This window comes from Bos indicus x Bos taurus, chromosome X (assembly GCF_003369695.1).
Source record: "Bos indicus x Bos taurus breed Angus x Brahman F1 hybrid chromosome X, Bos_hybrid_MaternalHap_v2.0, whole genome shotgun sequence".
NCBI lineage: Eukaryota > Metazoa > Chordata > Mammalia > Artiodactyla > Bovidae > Bos > Bos indicus x Bos taurus.
This window is the reverse complement of record NC_040105.1, coordinates 30,506,522-30,526,236: the sequence shown is the minus strand read 5'-3', so window position 1 is coordinate 30,526,236 and position 19,715 is coordinate 30,506,522. Positions and strand designations below refer to the sequence as shown.

Genomic DNA, 19,715 nt, shown 5'->3' with positions numbered 1-19,715 from the left:
GTCAACTCTCTGACCTCCAGACGTCTATTAATTACCATTTATTGAGCAGCCTAGTACTTGAGACTTCATTGATTCATCATCACAACTTGTTGAGGCATTCTTGCTTCAGTTTTGTAGATGATTGGAGCCTTGGGTAGGATAACTCACCTCTGTTAACCCCATTAGTAAAGGGCAGGTCTGGTGTCAAAGCCCGTTTTGTGTGATTTCAGCCTTTGCTCTTGCCTCCTGCTCTTAATTATAAGACAAGTACCTCAAGGCAGAGCACTGAAGCGGTGCTTTCAGTTCAAAACCCTGCCCCAGGTCTGATCTCCTCATGATTTCCGTTTCAGACTACATCGGGAGAAGATGTTCGAGACTTTGCCAAGGTACTAAAAAACAAATTTCGCACCAAAAGGTATTTTGCGAAGCATCCCCGAATGGGCTACCTGCCAGTGCAGACGGTCTTAGAGGGGGACAACATGGAAACGTGAGTAGTGGCCAGAGCACAGCAGCCTCTTAGTCGACATATATTTGAGCTCCTCTCACCTGAATACCTTCCTTCACTCCCAAATGCAAACAGTCTCTCCTATTTCTTTCTTTAGATTTACTGTAGCTGTAAAGAGAAAAGCAAGCTGACGTTCAGTTACCAGTTTCCGTGTCAATTGTCCCGTGAACAGTGACCCTTTCGAAAAGTTAAACTGTATCTCACAGGGGAAAAAAAACCACCATATCCTGGCTCCCAATTACCTTACAAAGGCTTGTAAGAAATACGGGACTGTTTACAAATGAGTGACTCCAAGATTTCATTTTGATTCTCCCCCCTCACAAATCAGTAGGCGTGTGGCTTTTTGTATCTGATTGTGTGGTCGTAGCTAGTCACTTTTTCCTACTTGAAAGAAAATAATGGTCACGGGAAATGTCTTCACAGTAAGTAGTTATGATTCACTAGATCCAAGTGATGATCTTGTCTTCACCTCTTTTGAACCTTCTCTTCTGTTTTCCATGACTCTGACGGCAGTCGCACCACTGGTTTTCTTTTAATTCACCTTTCACCTTTGTCTGGCCGTTGCTTTTCATGGTTCATACTTAATTGGGTTTCATTTATTTTGACCTTTCAGTAATTTTTTTTTGTATGTGTGTGTGTGGCTGAGTTTGCCTGTGTCTCTCTTCACCACCTCATTTTTTGTTTTGCAGTCCTGTTACTCTGATCAACTTCTGGCCGGTAGACTCTGCGTGAGTACTTGCGCTGAAGGGTGCTGCTATCACAAACACATTCGCTTGCTTAATTTTTAAAAAAATTTTTGTTCTGTTTGTTTTAAGGACATTTTAATTTCCCTTCCTTCCTTTCAAAATTTTTCCCTTGATGAGTCTTTGAGGATGCCCTCTGCCACAGATCAGGAGAGTCAGTGAGGTTTTAGGGTCCCCACCTGGTCAAATGAAAACCAGCAGAAATCCTGGCCTGGAGGTCAAAGTGACATCAAAGAAATTGTTGAGTTGTTAGTTCTGTTCCTGGCAGACATGTTTATATGCTCTTTCCTTGTAAGCAGGGAAGAGCCTTCTGATTACATAATAATATTCTTTAGTTATATTTCTAGAGATTGAGTGCTTTAGGACCTTCAAAAGGATGATGCTGTATTCTTTAGGGCCTGTTATAAGTGGACCATTAAAAACCAGCGAAGTTTGTTTCATGGTATAATGTTGAGTATGGTTGAATAATTTCAGTGAGGCATGTGGCCTTTTTATCAGGTAATGCCATGCTATTTGACTAATCTTTATATATATATATATATATATATATATGTGTGTGTGTGTGTGTGTACATATATATATATATATATATATATGAGTTTCTCAGTTTTGACCTACACTCACTTTGCTCTCTTCTCCAAGCTAAATACCCAGCTCATAAACATACATTTACACTGGAAGGAAAGTGTACTGTAGTGTTTGTTATTACTATTGGTGTGTCTTATTAATAATACTAATACTTGATATTAATAAATAATTTACTGACTTATCTCAGAATTTAGAATGTCATTAGAAAACTCTATAGAGTCTGTGATTTATATATCAGCAAAGTGCATTGTTTTAAACTTACAGTGTGTGGGGGGGGTTTATAACAAAATTTTGGTATTTCACAATGTACTTTATGAAAATATTTAAAGTCAGACAGTTCTATTATATATAAGAGGGAAATGACTAATTTGGAAAGTGGACTTATATAAGAATTCAGTTTATCTTTATTGGGTCTTTTTTATTCCACCATGTAATTAAATTTAAAGTAGGTCCTTTTTAAAAAATCCTGTCGTGATAAGTACAAACTGTTAATTGAAGTTTATTTGAAGTCTTTATTGGCCTAAAGGAAGTGTGAGGCTTTCCTTTCTTCTTTAAAGCCACATTATTGTGCCCTTTAATTTTGAGATATGGTTACTATATTTGATTTGTTACTAATTATGCTTAAACAACTTGGGGAGTTATTTAGATTCAGCTATGTTACTTGCTATTGGTAATTATTTTTCCTATCCCAGGTAATCTATATGTTTACAGAAGGTAAAACCTTTCATAAATAAAGAACTTTTAAAAAATAATATACTGAAATTCTCAGCTGGATTGGATCCTGATAAGCAAGTGGATTTTCTCTGTGTTGGAATAAGTTCTAACCAACTTAAAAATCCAAAAGACAAATATGCCAAAGTTAATTTTTTTTAAAACACATAGACAGAGGTAGCACAGCATAATAAAGAATGACTAACTAGAGAGGAAGTTTATTCTATCCATAAGCTAATGAGAAGCATTCAGGGAGTGAGTTTAATGTAACTTATTTTAAGTAGAGGGTGTTTGTCTTTCTGAAAACATTCTTTTTAAAAATATATTCTCTAACAACTGAAACCTGCCCCCACTTTGCCTTCCCATAAAAAGTATGCTGGATTATTCAGAAATAGTGGGAAATTCTAATTTTGAGGAAGAAAACAAACCCAGCAGGCTAAAGTCCTTGTAATATGTGTAATTTTATTAAAGTCTTTATTCATGGGGTGGTAAATAATTTAGAAAATAAATTGTAAAGCTGTTCTCTTGAGGCAGAAGAGTCAGGTCCTAGAATGCTTTATCTTGCAAGAATTCTATTTGATATTAATAAATCCTGTGACAATGACAGCATTTAGTCCATTCAGGATGGATCATAGAATTTGAAGATTTACTGAGATACAAATCTTTTTTTTCCTCAGGAAAAAACCCCTTATTTACCTGGATTTGTCACCTTAGTTGAAAGTAAACCTGGCATAAACCTTTTATATTGTTTGTCCACAAGTGAGATGGTCAAACAATATTCTTTGAGCTCTTCTGCCTTGAAAATTTATTAGTGGAGTTGTCACAGATAATGAGAAAATGGTGGTGGAGGGGATAGAATTGGCCATTAACAATAACAGGAATAATCCTTTGGGGGAGCTATCACTTTATATTTAGGAAGTGAGAAGGGATAACAGTATTCTTACCTTCCCTTGAAAAAGTGCTCAGAAGGCTTTGCATTTAGCTTTGTTTCTGGACTAAGTAGTTTTATACTTTTACTAATTCTTGGTTTTTAGATGATTCTTCTCTGACCAGTATTCCCTTTTGGCTCGTTTTCTAATTTCATAACTCCCTCCTTTAGTGTGTGTGTATATATATATATTTTTTAGATTTCTTGGTTTTTATGAGTTCTTGTGCTTAAGCATGCTGTGTTAGGTGCTACATACGTTAATAAGAAAAATAACATGGAAATATCTTCAAGGCTAAGAATTAAAGTTTTGCATAAGATATCCTGTTTAAGATTTTATTAAAGTGTTTTACATTTACATTCTGAGCTTTCTTAGTGCAGTTATGCTCCAAGATCTCATATTTTTTTCTTCTCTACACTACCAAGGTAGTAACTGTTACAAGGGAGAAACACTAATATGTTTTCCTTGATGGTGGGCTTTTAGCTTCTAAGAAGTATATAATCAAAAGACTGGTCTGTTCCAGAAGATAGGGCTTATAAACCAATTAATCCAAGTACTCAGTTATCTTGACCTGCAGTGAATATTTCCAAGCAAACCTTGGCATTTTTCTAATAATGGACTATTCCAGGGTTCTAACAAATGAGCAGATTATCTCCAAAACTAGAGTGAAGATTTACCTGAATATCTTTGGATCTGCCTGGTAAATTGGGTAGCCATCTTTTTGTTCCCTTATGACAATTTCAGCGTCTTTGTAGTTTATTCCAAGTTTGAGTCTGGTGACAATTGACGTAGACAACATTGGTTTCATAAATAAGACATTTATTTCTCAGGCAAGATTTCAGTTCCCTGGTTATGTAGTGTGTTAATAACCATTTTATAATTATGTGTCTTCTTTAAGAAACTCAGATTTCTACTATATTTCCTATGTAAACATAGGTAACTACACATTTTTCTTTCTGTCTGTCTTTTTTTTAACTGTAAGAAAAAGCATATTCTTCTTAGTGTCTGACCAAGTTCTTGAATGCTGCTTAAACACTGGACTAAACTAGTCCTTACTGAATAGATCACTGTCGACTTTTGGACTCATGCCTTTACCTAAGGGCATTCTGTGTCAGGAGAGAAATGGAAGAGACCTTTTTGTCCTATTCCAGTTAAAACAAAAAAGCACAAGCCCAAACTGGTTTTCAGAACAGATGGATTTTTTTCCTAAGGTTAATCTAAAAGATACTATAAAAACTTCAAGGATAATTAATAGATCAGGTATGAAAAGGTGAAAACACGTCAACCCTACCAAAATCTTCATCTGTGAAGCAAAAAAAGTAGGTTTTTTTTTTTTTTTACCCACAAGGTAAACAGACTATGAATGCTAATCCTCCTCTCATTTTTTGCTCTGTACATTAGCACACAGTATCCCTAATAAATATTTCAGGTACTGTGACATTCTACTGAAGTTAGTAGTTCTTTTTTTAAAGCATCACATTATAATTGGGGGCCCTTCAGTTTTACTCTACCAAGTAGCAGTACAGTCCCGCTGCTAATGTGGTAGTTATATTCCTTTTTTACAAAATTGTGCAGACCAAGGCTTCTTGATACATGGAATCTTGGTCACAGACTGCAGTGGCCTCTCCAGAGCTAAAATCATTGACTGCAAATGTACTAGGCAAATGTACAGTTTTCCTTCAGTAAGAAGGCAGCTAAAAATGGCACAGGTATAAACTGTGTAAAGTTTTAAACCATATACTGCTAACACAATTTCAGAGCTATAGACAATGAGACATGACAAGATGAGACTGAATGTCATGTAAAGACTGTCTCCTTGACCTTTTCTATCATTAAAACTTGCCAGAGAAGTTTGTGATCCCTCCTTGTGGCTTTTGAGAAAAGCAAAAGGATGACCAATCATCTGTCAAACCTAGCTTGTCAATACTTGATGATCTCTCTAAGATATAGAGACAACCAGATGTGTACCTTATTCATAGTTTTAGGCTGAAAGCATTCTAGGCCGTGTATATAACAGAACTGCGGGGTGGGTTTTTTTTTTCTCCATTAATGGATGGTATCTGTGACTAATCACATTTTCTGCCTTATAGGCCTGCCTCGTCCCCTCAGCTTTCACACGATGATACTCATTCACGCATTGAACATTATGCTAGCAGGTATGAGACTAGTTGAATGCCAGGCAAATATTGATTGAAGTAACTAACCAAGGAAAGCTAACCTATAATAATTTTAAACAAATCTTTTCTTTTTTGCCCAATCTTGTCTGATTTCTACTAATCACCTTGCCCTCTAACGTGCATGCCATTCCAACTGCATGTTGTTTTTGAACACCAATGAGCGCTTCAGTCCAGAACAATCTGCCCTAACCCCGGCCTTTAAACATTTTGAGAGCTTTGTTATGTTCTATATACTGAGCACGTGTAATCAATTGACTTAGAAATCATCTACCCTTCTTAGAAAACTGCTAGACCAGACATAAGTATGTGAAGAAATGATACTGTGTTATATGCAGAATATGAAAGCATTGGCTTTGATTTCTGTGTGTATTTGACAAAATGTGGTGTAAAGAAGAGAATCATTACTTTTCCTAATCCTTGGACCTTTCTGTCTCATGTTCTTTGTGTTCGAGGTAACTTTTATATCTAAGAACTAAATTGCTAATTGTAAAATATGCCTGTTAAGTACATCTGTTAAGAGTTTGGTTAACTTTCAAGTTGTAAAAAGACTATTATTGTTTGAGGTGAAGGAGGTTTTTAAAGGTAAAAATTGGTGGCAGAATGTGTAGAGAGCTGACTGTGAATTATCTTTTATCAATATTTTAACTGCTGAACGTGTTTATCAACCATGGGATGTATTAACTAGCTATGTATCATTCTGTCATCAGTGGAAAGCTTTAATTGTCTTTAAAAACACATGGGGTAGTGGAAGGTATGGAGTGTGTTTGTTGTGAAGGAAGCTTGTCCCATGAAAACAGAGGCCTCTTCTCAGCGAAAGAAAGATCAACCTGTGAAGGAAAAAAGAATGCAACTTCTCTTGTAATTTATAGCATAAATGTAAACCTGCTTAACTAGCTGGGGTCCACCACTCACCTCAAACGGCTAGGCCAACACACACATCCTTTAAATATGAAGGATTCCTTTCTCTTCTTGACATGATTTATCCTTTAGTTTTCAGGAATGTTCGATTAGGTCTTGAATAGAGTCTAAGAAGTCACAGAAGTTTTAATGAGCTTTTACGTTTTTTATCAGGCTAGCAGAAATGGAAAACAGCAGTGGATCTTATCTAAATGATAGCATCTCTCCTAATGAGAGCATGTAAGTATCCTGTCTCTTTTTACAAAATGTTCCTGACCATGAAATTGCTTGGAGGGATTTAGACATAGGGTAGCACAGAAGATAGGAATCAGCATTTATATTCATTAGATCTTTCTGGGAGACGCTCATTGGCTTTTTTTTCTTTAACTCTTGACATCCCAACACAGAATGAGCTCCTCCTAACTGTGGCATAAATGTTCCCAGACATTTTGCCTTCCCCTCATTCAGTGCTATACTACCACAAATTGCAGGGTCTCAAACACCGAAACTGTATGAAATGTTTACTCTTTGCCCAAACCTGTGGGATTTTTAAAGGGACTGGATGTTAATTTTTCAAGTGATAGCTCCATCCATGGGCAGTAGAACTATAATCTTGGAATAGCTGCACTGGTATTCCCATGGGGTAGCTAGATGGGCATTTTCCTGTAGAGAACCTAGCTAGCAGGTTTTTTTGCGATTGAGCATCTTCATGAGCTAAACAAACTGAGGCAGTCTTGTGAAGCGTTTCAGAAGAGGAAGTACAAATTGAGGTCACGGTTTTGTAGTGGGATGATACTCCAGGCCTGTCCAATATTAAAGAAGGTGAGAGAGTGGTGCTCAGAGTGGCAGAGAACACAGCGATGGCAGGGGAACAGAGGCTTCATTACGGTGTAAGGGTAGTATTGACCATAAGGAGTACTGAGGAGTCCTGCCGTGAACTGAGAGCCTGAGGTGGAGGGAGCAGATTGAGAAGCTTCTATGGAGGACAAACTGGGAACTGAAGAGACAACTTACAGAGATGAAATCTAGTCAAGGTACAATGATGATGTTAGTTTCCTAAGTTACGGATGTCTCACCATTTTGTCATAGAGAATCTAGGCAAAGGGGAAAATGGTAAATTTATCACATGTACTTGGTGTGGCAACCCACAGTCACAGTCAAATGAGAAACAGCCTGTATAAGGATTAGACCGAAGGCAATAGTACCCAAGTAGCACTTATACATAGCTGGTTATTGAAGGCATGAGAATAAGTCATCTCCTCTGGTACATAAAGGTGATCAAGGTGATAATAGAGTCAACACTCAGCCATTCATAGTTATACTAAACAAAAAAGCCTTTGCCCGGAAATAAAACTGTGGTACATTCTCTTTCTGAGCTGTGGGGGAAAGTATTAATAGTATTAATGTATAAACTACTTTGACAGAAAGATATGTAAACAAAGAATCAACTAAATGTAAGCAACCTGAATGATTTGGTTCTTTGGATCACTGATTTGAATGTTAGAAGCTGTAGTACATTCACAGTGATTCCAGTTGTATCTATATAAGAATGGCTGCCATTCATTGACTGCCCAAGAGAACAGTAAGAGAAGTTGAATTATAACTATCTGTTATAATTAAACATGGAAAGTCCTCACAATATACCTTCAGAATTTGGGAAGAGGGCTAGCAGATTAGTTGGCCAAACTGCGTTTGGTTTATTTTTAAGCAAAATTTAGCTGTAGCTTATTCTGAGGGCATAGTATCCATTCTGACTCAGTGTTGCTTAGGAATAACATGAAATCTTAGGGTCAGGTCAGGGGAAGAGGTTTGGTAGATCGGTTGACTTAACTTAAATGTTTATTTTTAACACCCAGTCATTATTTTAATTTTAACTTACCAACCAGTTATCTGACCTGATGGACCAAGATCATTTAAATGAGGAGGATTTTTTCCCCAAGTATCCAAAATTTTTTCAGCTCAGAGTCAGAGATGAGAAAAGGAAATTAAACAGGTGTGGAGAGGGAAATATTAATGTATTATCTTACTGATATCTAGCCAGAAACAAAGGATTTTAGCCTCTCATTAAGAACAGGATGAATTTCTTGTAACTCGGAGGTACGCAGGCCTTTCGGGAGCTACGGGCAGTGCATTTAGAAAATAATTTCTCCTGTGTATTAGAGAATCCACGGATATAAAGAAAGATGGCAGCTGCCTGCCAAAATACAAGCCTTTGGCCTCTTTGTTCCTGAAGATTAGTCTTTCGAAGCTGCTCTAAGGAATGAGTTGTTCAGTCCTCTCTTAATAAGTCACGTTAATGGCTCTTTTTTTTTCCTGCTGATTTTTGTTTTTCTAGCTAAACAATAATTGAATGAAATAGTCATTTAATGTATAGTTTCATTATTGTTACCATCCTGCTTCAGTGGGGTTAAGAAATTGAAGCCATTGATTTACTCATGTAAATCGACCACCCAGATTCGATGGAAAATCTGAGCAAGAAACACTTGAAACTGTCACCAATAGGAGGGTAGAACCACAACCTCAAGAGTATCAAAATGTCTTTAAAAGCAGGAAAAAGGGTCTAATTAATTGTTAAGAGCAAATAACTGTTTCAATTTTAAAGTAGACGCCCGAGTCCCTGCCCCCCAAAGCAAAATAAGGGGGGAAAAAACCAAAACCTTTGATTTTATTTTCCAGAGATGATGAACATTTGTTAATCCAGCATTACTGCCAAAGTTTGAACCAGGACTCCCCCCTGAGCCAGCCTCGTAGTCCTGCCCAGATCTTGATTTCCTTAGAGAGTGAGGAAAGAGGGGAGCTAGAGAGAATCCTAGCAGATCTTGAGGAAGAAAACAGGTGAGTTTTCTTTCTAGCTTTGTCATTGGGATGCAGAGCGCATACACTTGCACACATAGAAAAGTGCCAGGAATCTTCACTTAGAGTCATTCTATGTCTAACTGTTTTCTCCAATAATCTGTTTAGCTCCATTTAACAGAGTCTCTTTTTCTGTCATCTGAAAGAAGAAAATGAATGTAATAGCATAAGTAAGAATTCATACATTAGGTATTAAAGAAATGAATGCTCGTGGTGGTATTTGATTTGCTGCATGTATTTTAGAGGCTTTGATCTCATATTTGAGAATAGAGTTTAAGAACAAAGTAGGTCATTTAATTTTCTGATGATACAATGTGTACATGTGTTTGGGCATATTACCTATCTTAAAGCATTTACGAAAGGAGGCTCACTGGTCATATTTGGGGATGAATTAGTCATCTTATTTTCCATCATCAAATACAGAAATCATTTATGCTCACCATCCTAGCAGGTTAGTGAGATAATTCTAGTTGTCAGTCATCACTTGAAAAAGATGTTCATGGGAAAAGACAAGAAATTATATAAAAGTTAAAAACAAAATTTATGACTCCACAGAGGACAAAGATATAAAGGTTTGGCATGTTGTGTGGCATCAGAATGATGCGAATCATTGGACTTTGCTTTTGTGTTATGTGTATGACATCACAGGGCCCTTGCTTAAGAAAGGCTTTTGCATGTGATCACTTCTAACTCAGTGTGCCTTCTTTAGACAGATGCCACCAGGCAGGTCTGTAAAGGAGCAGTGGCTCAAATTTGTGGGACTAGAGTACTTTCATGTCTTTGGTTTAGCCCAAGGCACAAAGACCTCTTCATCTTAGCAACACAGTATGTCTGAGAACCAAGTGCCCTTGGGGACTGTGTCACCTGAAGATGAAAAGGCAAACTGCCATTCATCCATTGCTTGCTGCTGCCCCGGGCCTCTGTGTAGCTCTCAGTTCCTCTGACCTGTGGCCGGAGCTCCTTACCTGGTCGGCTTGCCTCTAGTCTGTCTCTCACCCCCACTATATCCTCCCTACTGATGGTAGTTGTGCATCTTCCCAGTCCCAAGAGCCATCATGGCATTCTTCCTTGACTAGATTTCTGCATCTTTTTTAAAAAACCTAGCTTCTCAGCTGGATATTTTCAGCCTTCCACAATTTTCTCTTGACCTGGTTTTTTACACTGTCGTCATCTTGTGTACCTAGATTCTGGCTGTGCTATTGTAACTACTGTTTCTGAATGCATCCTGCTCTCATCCACTTTCAGGGTTCAGCTCAAGCTTGCTTCTTAGCCTAGCTGCCATCCTCCACGCCATTGCTCAGAATGATTTTCCCCACCAAGCTCCTAGCAGATGGGGCTGCATTTGGAAGTAATCTGTCATTTGTCTAGTCCACGGGGTCGCAAAAAGTTGGACATGACTTAGCGACTGAACAACAACAACAAATTAGATGTCTTTCAGGGTAAAGTGGTTATCACTGTACTAATCAGTCCCTGCATTTGGAAGTAATCTGTCATTTGTCTAGATCTTCATAATGCCTTGGATCTTTCTCCATGAACTTCGTTTCAGTTAGCTTTTTTATCAGCTACCTGCCACCACCACCCCCACACACCCCACCTCTCTCTAATGGAGACAGTGAATGCCTTTGGAATAAGGACTGTGTCTTAATCATGTTAATGTCCCCTATCCTGCTTAGCACAGTGCGACTCTTTAGTGGGTTTTCCAGAAATTTTTGGTAAAAGCCTGAGGTAAGAATACAGAAAAGAGATCACACAGGTACCATTCAGGAGGGAATACTGAGCATTCTGTTGGTTTTAACAGTAACATTATTTGGGGCTTTATATGTAAGACTGACAGTGAATATCATGGTAGATAAAACCTTTCCCTTTACTGTATTGAGTGTCATTAGTATTCATTTATGTTAAGTCTTTAATTATTTTAGGAATCAAAGTCAAATAGGAAGAAAAGCTGGTATTGGTATTATAAATAGAATTTGATGTTACCCAGGGCTGAGAATATTTTTCTACTATGTGAATGTCCGTTGTGCTCCATGTCTTTCTATCTCGTTGGTCAAGAGTTCTGTTTTATTACTGCTGCACCTTCCCTCCATACCATTACAACCAGGCCAAAGAGTATTGGTGAAGAGTACTGAAACTATCGTTTATATTAGCATTTCATCATTTTCAGAGCACTGTAGTGCATTTTGGGTCATTCCATCTTCCTAAAAGTGCTATGTAGAAGATTGATAAGAAAATGTAGGTTCAGAGGGGTTCAAATGGCTTGACCTAAATTTCAGACAGCCAGTGGAAGAACCAACTCCAGATCCAGATTTTCTGACTCAGAATAGTCAACTCTGCCTTGCGCCCTAGCATAAAGAAGAGTCATCTTATATAAGTATCATTTACGTAGAATTGTAGCACATTCCATGAAGGTACTTATACTGGAGGGAATATTTTTAGGACTACACATGAATAAACCTATTCATCTACCTGTGGCACAGTGATAACCACCTTACCCCAAAAGACATCTAATTTGTTGTTCAGTCACTAAGTCATGTCTGACTCTTTGCGATCCCATGGACTGCAGCATGCCAGGCCTCCCTGTCCATCACTATCTCCCAGAGTTTGCTTAAATTCATGTCCACTGAATTGGTGATGCTTTCTAAGCATCTCATCCTCTGCTGCCCCTTTCTCCTCCTGCCTTCAGTCTTTCCTAGCATCAGGGTCTTTTCCAAAGAGTCAGCTCTTCGCATCAGGTAGCCAAAGTATTGGAGCTTCAGCATTAGTCCTTCCAGTGAATATTCAGGACTGATTTCCTTTAGGGTTGACTGGTTTGATCTCCTTGCTGTCCAAGGGATTCTCAAAAGTCTTCTCCAGCCCCACCATTCAAAAGCATCACACAAAGTATCCAAGGCCATTCCCTTAAAATGAAATGGTATGTTCTCTGAAAGAAAGAAAAAAGAAAATATTCCAGGGCTGCTCAGAAATCCAAAATGAATCTGGTGTTGGTGCCAGTCTTTCTGTAAGTTATTTTGACCCTCAACTAAAGGTCAGGATGAGCTTCCTTCTTTCTCTGCTTTGTCATGTCTTCACTTCATACCAGTCCCAAAGAAATGTGTCTGCAGCAAGGGTCCCCAACCTCTGGACCATGGACCAGTACCTCCTGTCAGATCAGTGGCAGCAAAAGCGCTTGAATCATCCCAAAACCACCCCCACGCAGCCCTGGTCTGTGCAAAAACTATCGTCCACAAACTCAGTCCCTGGTACCAAAGAGATTGGGGACTGCTGCTCTGCTGAGATCCTCTCCTGAAAGTAGCCTCTGATTTTCTTTGCTCTAGCCGCTCCTGTCTTCTTGCACTTCTCAAAGAGCTTCAAAGAGGCATGGCTTTGTCTTCATGATCCGACTTCAGTGTTGCCTAAGGAGCCTGTAACTCTCCATTTCCTGTCTTTCCTCTGAGAGAACCCAGGAGGTCATTAGTTGCCCACCAAGCTGGCTGTATTTCCCTAGTCAAATTGGCTGCATAATTGAACAAATACAAGCACACATTTAGAGCAAATGGGAAAGGATATTGAAAACTGAGAGTGTCTTGGGTCCTCTGGACATATGTATATGGGTACTTTGTGTTCCTTTATTCTGTAGCAAGGGCTTATCTCCAAAGGACAGCAAAGGAAGGAGGCTTGAAGATCTCCATTCCTGACTAGATATGTTACTGAATTCTGTTATTCTTATTCATGACACCTCCCCACCATCACCTTGAAAAACAGAAAATGGCTAATTAGGAAGTATCCTAGGGGTATCTTATCTCTGTCTTTAGAATTCCATTTCTCCCAATTGTTGCACATAGCATTCAATAAATATTTGTTGAATAAATTAATGGATAAATGAATGGAAATGAAGCTGAATTTATTTTCATTGTTACACTCTTGCATTTAGTTTTGGTGAAAACTCTTCTTAAAACCTAATTTCATAGAGAAAAGCCTTTTGGAAGCTTTTCTTCTACTTGCTTTTCAGAATACTTCCCCTTTTTAAACGTCTTTGATGAGCACCAAGCATTGCTTTGTCATAAGTTTAGAATGCTCAAAATTCATTTTCCAAATCCTAAGCCCTGCCTGTCTCCACCCTCCTCCCCAGCATTCTCTGATTCGTGGCTTATGCTACAAAGATAAGGTGAAAGCTCTGAGCAGAAGCTAAGTCTGACTCAGAATTTTCTCAATAGCATCTCTCATAAATTTGAGTGACTAGTGACTTCTACAGTCTGTAATGTTTCACTTCTGCATAACGTCTCTCTCTCATACCACAGATAATTCTGATTCACCTCTTTGGTTGAGCCCAGTTGGATACTGAGAATTTGCTCCACTGTGTGTCTTTGGCATTGCAAACCCAAAGTTTACTTTTTCATGCATAGATGAAAGCCTGCAATCTCCTGACTTAAATCTGTAGTGTCAAATTCCAAGGTATTTTTCTCTGCACTGTCTAAATGAACTCAGACTTGCTGTGAGATTCTAGGTAGGACCCTGGCAATGAAAAAGGTAACTGTTATGAAAGACAAAACCTCATTGTCATTCTGCTGCCTGCACATCAAATTGATTAGATTGTTCCCAAGTCTAAAAGGAGGGTAAATACTAACCAGATTCACTGCGAAGTCCACAGTTAATTAAGATGGTTAGTAGATATTATATGATGCCAGGGGAATCTGGATTTCTAGTACCTACCTACTCAGTACCTTTCATATATCTTGTTGTTGGGCAGCCAGTCATTATGCAGCCTAAATGTGAGTATTCCCTTGATCCTTTTCATTCCTCCAATGGCTATGTAAGATCGTTAATGTTATATTCAGAGAAATTCAAGATTGGCTACTTATACCACTGAATTACACTAGCTGGTGATCATAATCCTGTTGCTTTCCCTTACAAATGACATGATGACCAGGCCAGAGTCTGCTGGTTTTCAATTTTCACAGTCTCAGGATATCTTTATTCCATGTTCCTTTCTTAGGTCTTTGTGCGAGACTCACATGATGGTGAGGAGATGGCCAAGATGAAGCTAAAGGGGGTCATGAGTGGGCATTCCACCACAGAGATGTGGGGAGGAACAGCACAGGATATTTGGAAACTGTAAACTGTGGTGTGTCTTCTGTAACAAGGCAGGGAATGGGAAGAGACAAAGCCAGACAGGTCAGCAAGGCCAGGTGGGGATGGACAAAGATGTGATGAGGTGCTGAGGAGTAGGGGCCTCCTGCACGCCGCCCCCCACACCAGGGTGAGCCAGGATTGATCCTGTTAGACTTATATGCATGACTGGACAGCTGTGTGTGGATGGGGCTGGGAGTGGGTGAGGACTTTGAAAAGCACAATCCTGGAAGAAGGAGTCATATTGGCAGGGAGCATGGAAGCCCAGGAAAGAGATAAGGGCCTACAGGAAGGTAATAGAAAAGGGGTGAGGGATATTTTGGGGGAGGGGTAGGGCTGTGTGGCTGGCTGGTTAGTTGGATCTGGGGAGGGAAGGAATGAGCCCCAATTCTGGATGAGGCACAACAAGGTTTGTGGACAGCTGGGACTGACAACTCAGGAGGAGCTGTCTACTGATAAATTGAGAGTTTGCCCTTCGATTCAGCAGGATTTATCGAGGGCCTTCCTCAAGGTTGAGTCACTGGAAGATGGTGAATGGGGTGCAGAAGACATCGAGTTTGAGGTTCTGGTGATGTTTGTTGAGTTGCTAGATCATGTCCAACTTTTTGTGACCCTATGGACTGTAGCCTGCCAGGGCCCCCATCCATGGAATTCTCCAGGCAAGAATACTGGAGTGGGTTGCCATTCCCTTCTCCAGGGGATCTTCCCACTCCAGGGATCGAACCTTCGTCTCCTGCATTGGCAAGCAGATTCTTTTCCACTGAGCCACCTGGGAAGCCCTTCTGGTGACATACCCATGGACAAATGTGTGACAGGGAGGAGTGAAACTGTGAAGCTTGCGGGAGGGGTGTGGGCCAGAGAGAACAGATCTGTGAGTCACCAGCTCACAACTGGTAGTTGAGACTGAGGGTAAATTTATCTACCCAGGGAGCGCATGGCAGAAGGAGAACACTGGGCTTGGTAGAACTCTAGAAGATGTAAACACTAAAATGTTTATATAATTCCTTTTATTATTTTAGTAAGTAATTCATGCACATTATGGGAAATCCAAAGACATGTAGAGAAAAGTGAATCTTTTTCCAGCCTTGTCCTCTGGCTGTCGTTCTCCCAGCTCTCTACATATGCAAATATTTGTAATCCGTGGTTGGGATTATTTCACAGGGTGCCGTGCAGTGTTCATTTGGTCTTTTTGTTCTACTTAAAGATCCCTAATAACTTTACACATGCTGGAGGAATATGCCAGAATAAAAGGGGGGAAGAGAGCTTTTCCAAGAGTAGACAGGAGGGAAAGAGGCACAGGGCACAGGAGGAGGCCTTGTTTTGAACAAGAGAAGTGAAAGAGTTAGTCGCTCAGTCATGTCGGACTCTTTATGACCCTACGGACAGTAGCCCACCAGGCTCCTCTCTCTGTGGGATTCTCCAGGCAAGAATACTGGAGTGGGTTGCCATTTCCTTCTCCAGGGGATCTTCTCAACCCAGGAATTGAACCCAGGTCTCCTGTACTGCAGGCAGATTCTTTACCATCTGAGCCACCAGGGAAGCCCAATCAGGAGCACCTCCGAAAACGCTGTTGTAGGTGACGAAGTCTGGGTAAGGAACAAGGGTGAGGAAGGTAACAGTGCATGGTCACTATCTAGTAGACATCACTGGTAGATTCTGATTCTCATAGTTGGTCTTTACAGTTTTATAAATTCAAAAGAGCAGTGTATGAGACATTTAATGAAACTGGGGCCTAATGCCACTTGGCACTATGAGCCCCCAAAACAAAGGGCTTTAAGATAAAGGGAGCTAGTTTTCCCACATACATCAGACCACCAATATCTTTCATGGCAAGAGAAGCTGAAGGACATACCTACTGCATTTAATAAGCTTGCCTCAGGCTGGGAGGACAGTTGCATGGGGCGGGGTCACCATGATTCAGAGGCTCGGTTTCCAACTAAGCAACCCAGTAACCCAAGTTCCTTCAGTTTATCCTGAGTTAACCAAAGCTCAGGGGGACCAGTTCATCCTATCCCATTCATGGATGTGGATGAATGATGTTGAATGACAATTTATTTCCTCCTTTATCTGAGCTCTCCCTCTTTTTAACTGTCTTGTTACACTAAATGTGTTAATGTGACCCTCAACCTTTTTGGGGAGCAGCCTGAGGTTTTTTTGAAGAAATTTTTCTTTTTCACAGTAAAGATGGTTTTAATGTGCATATTATAATCCTCTGTAAACAGACAATTTAACTTAGATTCTAGTCTTTTTTTAAAATTGAAGTATAGATGATTTACAATATTGTGTTTCAGGTGTATAGCAAAGTAATTGAAGTATGTGTGTATGTGTGTACTTTTTTGCCATTATAGGTTATCACAAGATACTGTATATAGTTCCCTACGCTATATGGTAAATCCTTGTTGTTTATTTTATATATGGTAGTATCTGTTAATCCCAAACTGTACTTTATCCCTCCCTCTCTTCCCTTTTGGTAACTATAGGTTTGGTTTCTATGTCTTGTGAGTCTTTTTGTGTTCTTTAAATAAATTCATTTGTACTGTTTCTTAAATTCCACATATAAGTGATATATTAGTCTTTGTCTGACTTCATTTAGTATGATAATCTCTAGGTCCATCCATGTTGTTGCAAATGGCATTATTTCACTCTTTTTTATGGCTGAGTAATATTCCATTGTGTGTGTATGTACCACATCTTCTTTATCCATTTGTCTGTTGATGGACAACAGCATGAAGTTTTAGGTGCAAATACTCATTCTGTTTAAGTGGGAAATATATATTTTTTAAAGATTGGAGGTATCACTCCATTTTAGGGTCTTGTGTCTTAGATATCTTAGAAATGATAACAAAAGTAAAACTGGTGAGCTTAGGCCTTGGCACAGGAAATTAGATAGGCATAAGGATTGCTTCAGGCTTCCCTTGTGGCTCAGCAGTAAAGAACCCACCTGCCAATGCAGGAGACACTGGTTTGATCCTTGAATTAGGAAGATCCCCTGGAGAAGGAAATGGCAACCCACTCTAGTATTCTTGCCCGGAAAGTCCCATGGACAGAGGAGCCTGGAGGGCTACAGTCTGTGGGGTCACAAAAGAGTCAGACACAACTTAAGTTACTGAACAACAAGATTGCTTTATCTCAGAGAAAAACCTAAGTAACCCCTCCAGTGATAACAGTATTCACGATTTCCTGGTATAGCCATTGTCTTCCTAGAACAGGCTGGATAAAAGCTGAAGTTCTTACAAGCCAGTTTCCCTTTTAGATCCTCCATGAAGACCCTCATCCTTCTTGTAGCTTTTATTACCAGACCATCATGCTACAGTAGAACTGACTATAGTCTTAACTTTCTTTAGTTACATTCCAAACCTGAGGATATCATTCCACTCAACTCACCAGATAGTTAGTGAATACTTAATGTATTTTTCAAAGTACCAAGACTACAAAAAGGGATAAGCCTTGATTCTTACTCTCATGGAGCTCAAAATGTAATAAAAAAGACATTAACATGTAAACAACTAAGTGTAACCCAGTATTACAAGTGCTTGTATTGAAGAGAGTTGAAGAAAGGCTGAATCAGAGTTTCCAGGCTGAGAGAGGAAGTAAGGATGAGCCTTCCAGTCTGTTGAGACCATGAGATATGTGCGTTCAGAGCACAGGAGGGAAAGAACAAGAGAGTAGTGGAATGGTAGCTGGAGATCACTGTTGAAAGGGTTTTATATGTCAGACAAAGGAGTTTGTATTTATCCTATAAGCAGTTGAGCAGTGAGGGCTTTTTGAGGAGGAAATGATGGAGAAAAATGATTGTAGGCAGGGAGCTAAAGCCATGGAGACTGGCAGAAGGACAGAGCAACAGTTCGTTGAAAGATGGCAAGGTTCTTAACTAAGGATCCCTTACACAAGTGAAGAAGGGCTAAAAAAATGGGAAGGTCACTGGATGAATGAGGCCAGGGAAGATGAGAGAAGGAGGAATGGGGCAGTCTGAATTTTTTCACTAGGCAACTGGGACATGACAAGTAAACAAAAACCATAGAACATACAAGAAAAGCTACTAAGCAGCCAAGGTCAGTGGATAGAGAAAAAGAACTATGTTCTGAGCATCCTGTTGTTTGCCCCAGGAGATTCAAGTGGAAATTTCCTATATTGCTTTTATGTATTCACTTTCCAAAAAGGATTTTTTAAAAAAACGTAGCAATAAGATTCCTATAGTAGAAATAGTAAAGCAATGAACATAGTAGGGATTAGCTTAGTTGATATAATTGAGCTTCAAATTTGATTTCAGGTTCCCTGCAGGCAGGGGGCTAAGAGGAAACAATGATTTGTCTCTCTCTCATTGTTGGATGAAAGAAGTAAAGAAACATGATTATCTTTGTTTAAACCCAGTGATGGTTATACATCCTTGACATCAGCCCAATTGTAGTGTTCTGTGGAACTCACTTTGGTAAGAACTAGCACCCCACTCCAGTACTCTTGCCTGGAGAATCCCACGGATGGAAGGAGCCTGGTGGGCTATAGTCCACGGAGTCGCAAAGAGTCAGACATGACTTAGCGACTTCACTTTCACAGGTCGGTACTCATGTCTCTGCAAATGGAGCTTGGATTTTTCTCACAAAATTGAACTCCTGATTTTCTCCAGTAGGGAAGTCCTACAATCCCAGAGACCAAAATGATTTAGTCTGGAAAATTCAAAGATAGGTATTGAATTATCTCCCATAAGATTAGATAATTATATGAGGGCTTTTACAGAATATCCCAGTGGAAGTGACCTGGCTTTGCAATCAAACCAGCAAGAAGAAATTCCACCAAGAACTTGACAAAATTAATTTGCTGTATGGAGTTCTTAATTGTCGTTAACTGATTGACTCTTGAAACATATGCACCAAAGACAGGAACTTTGGCTTCTACAATGATTACTGTTGGATTTTGCTTTCTAAGTTGTTAGATGCAAAGGCTAGTAGTTACTTGAGGCCTCTGCTGGGTTGTGGTACAAAAGTGTATTACTAACACGTGGGAAGATATTAGCAGGAATGCAGGTGTAACATTCATCTCGATGACATATTGAGGTATACATTTTGAACATGTTGAAGGAAATGGCAACCCACTCCAGCATTCTTGCCTTGGGAAATCCCATGGACAGAGGAGCCTGGCAGGCTAGAGTGCACGGGTTTGCAGAGAATACAGTCCTGTATAATGCTACTTGAGGAAACTGATTAGTTTTCTGGCACTGAAATGTTAGAGGAAG

The 19,715-nt window shown here is 39.5% G+C and overlaps 1 protein-coding gene across 16 annotated transcripts in view; it reads left to right on the top strand.

Annotated features, from left to right (window-relative positions):
* The window catches only part of DMD (dystrophin), a 2,656,945-nt gene that overhangs the window by 2,581,754 nt on the left and 55,476 nt on the right, over window positions 1-19,715 (top strand). For 10 of the 16 annotated variants that reach the window (XM_027533574.1, XM_027533578.1, XM_027533570.1 and 7 more), the window contains 5 exons: window positions 330-466; window positions 1,174-1,212; window positions 5,543-5,608; window positions 6,701-6,766; window positions 9,203-9,361. In XM_027533574.1, coding sequence (XP_027389375.1) covers window positions 330-466; window positions 1,174-1,212; window positions 5,543-5,608; window positions 6,701-6,766; window positions 9,203-9,361 — 467 coding nt within the window. Of the gene's footprint in view, window positions 1-329; window positions 471-1,173; window positions 1,213-5,542; window positions 5,609-6,700; window positions 6,767-9,202; window positions 9,362-19,715 lie in introns of those variants that run through there. The other 6 variants (XM_027533571.1, XM_027533583.1, XM_027533586.1 and 3 more) reach the window with 4 other exon arrangements.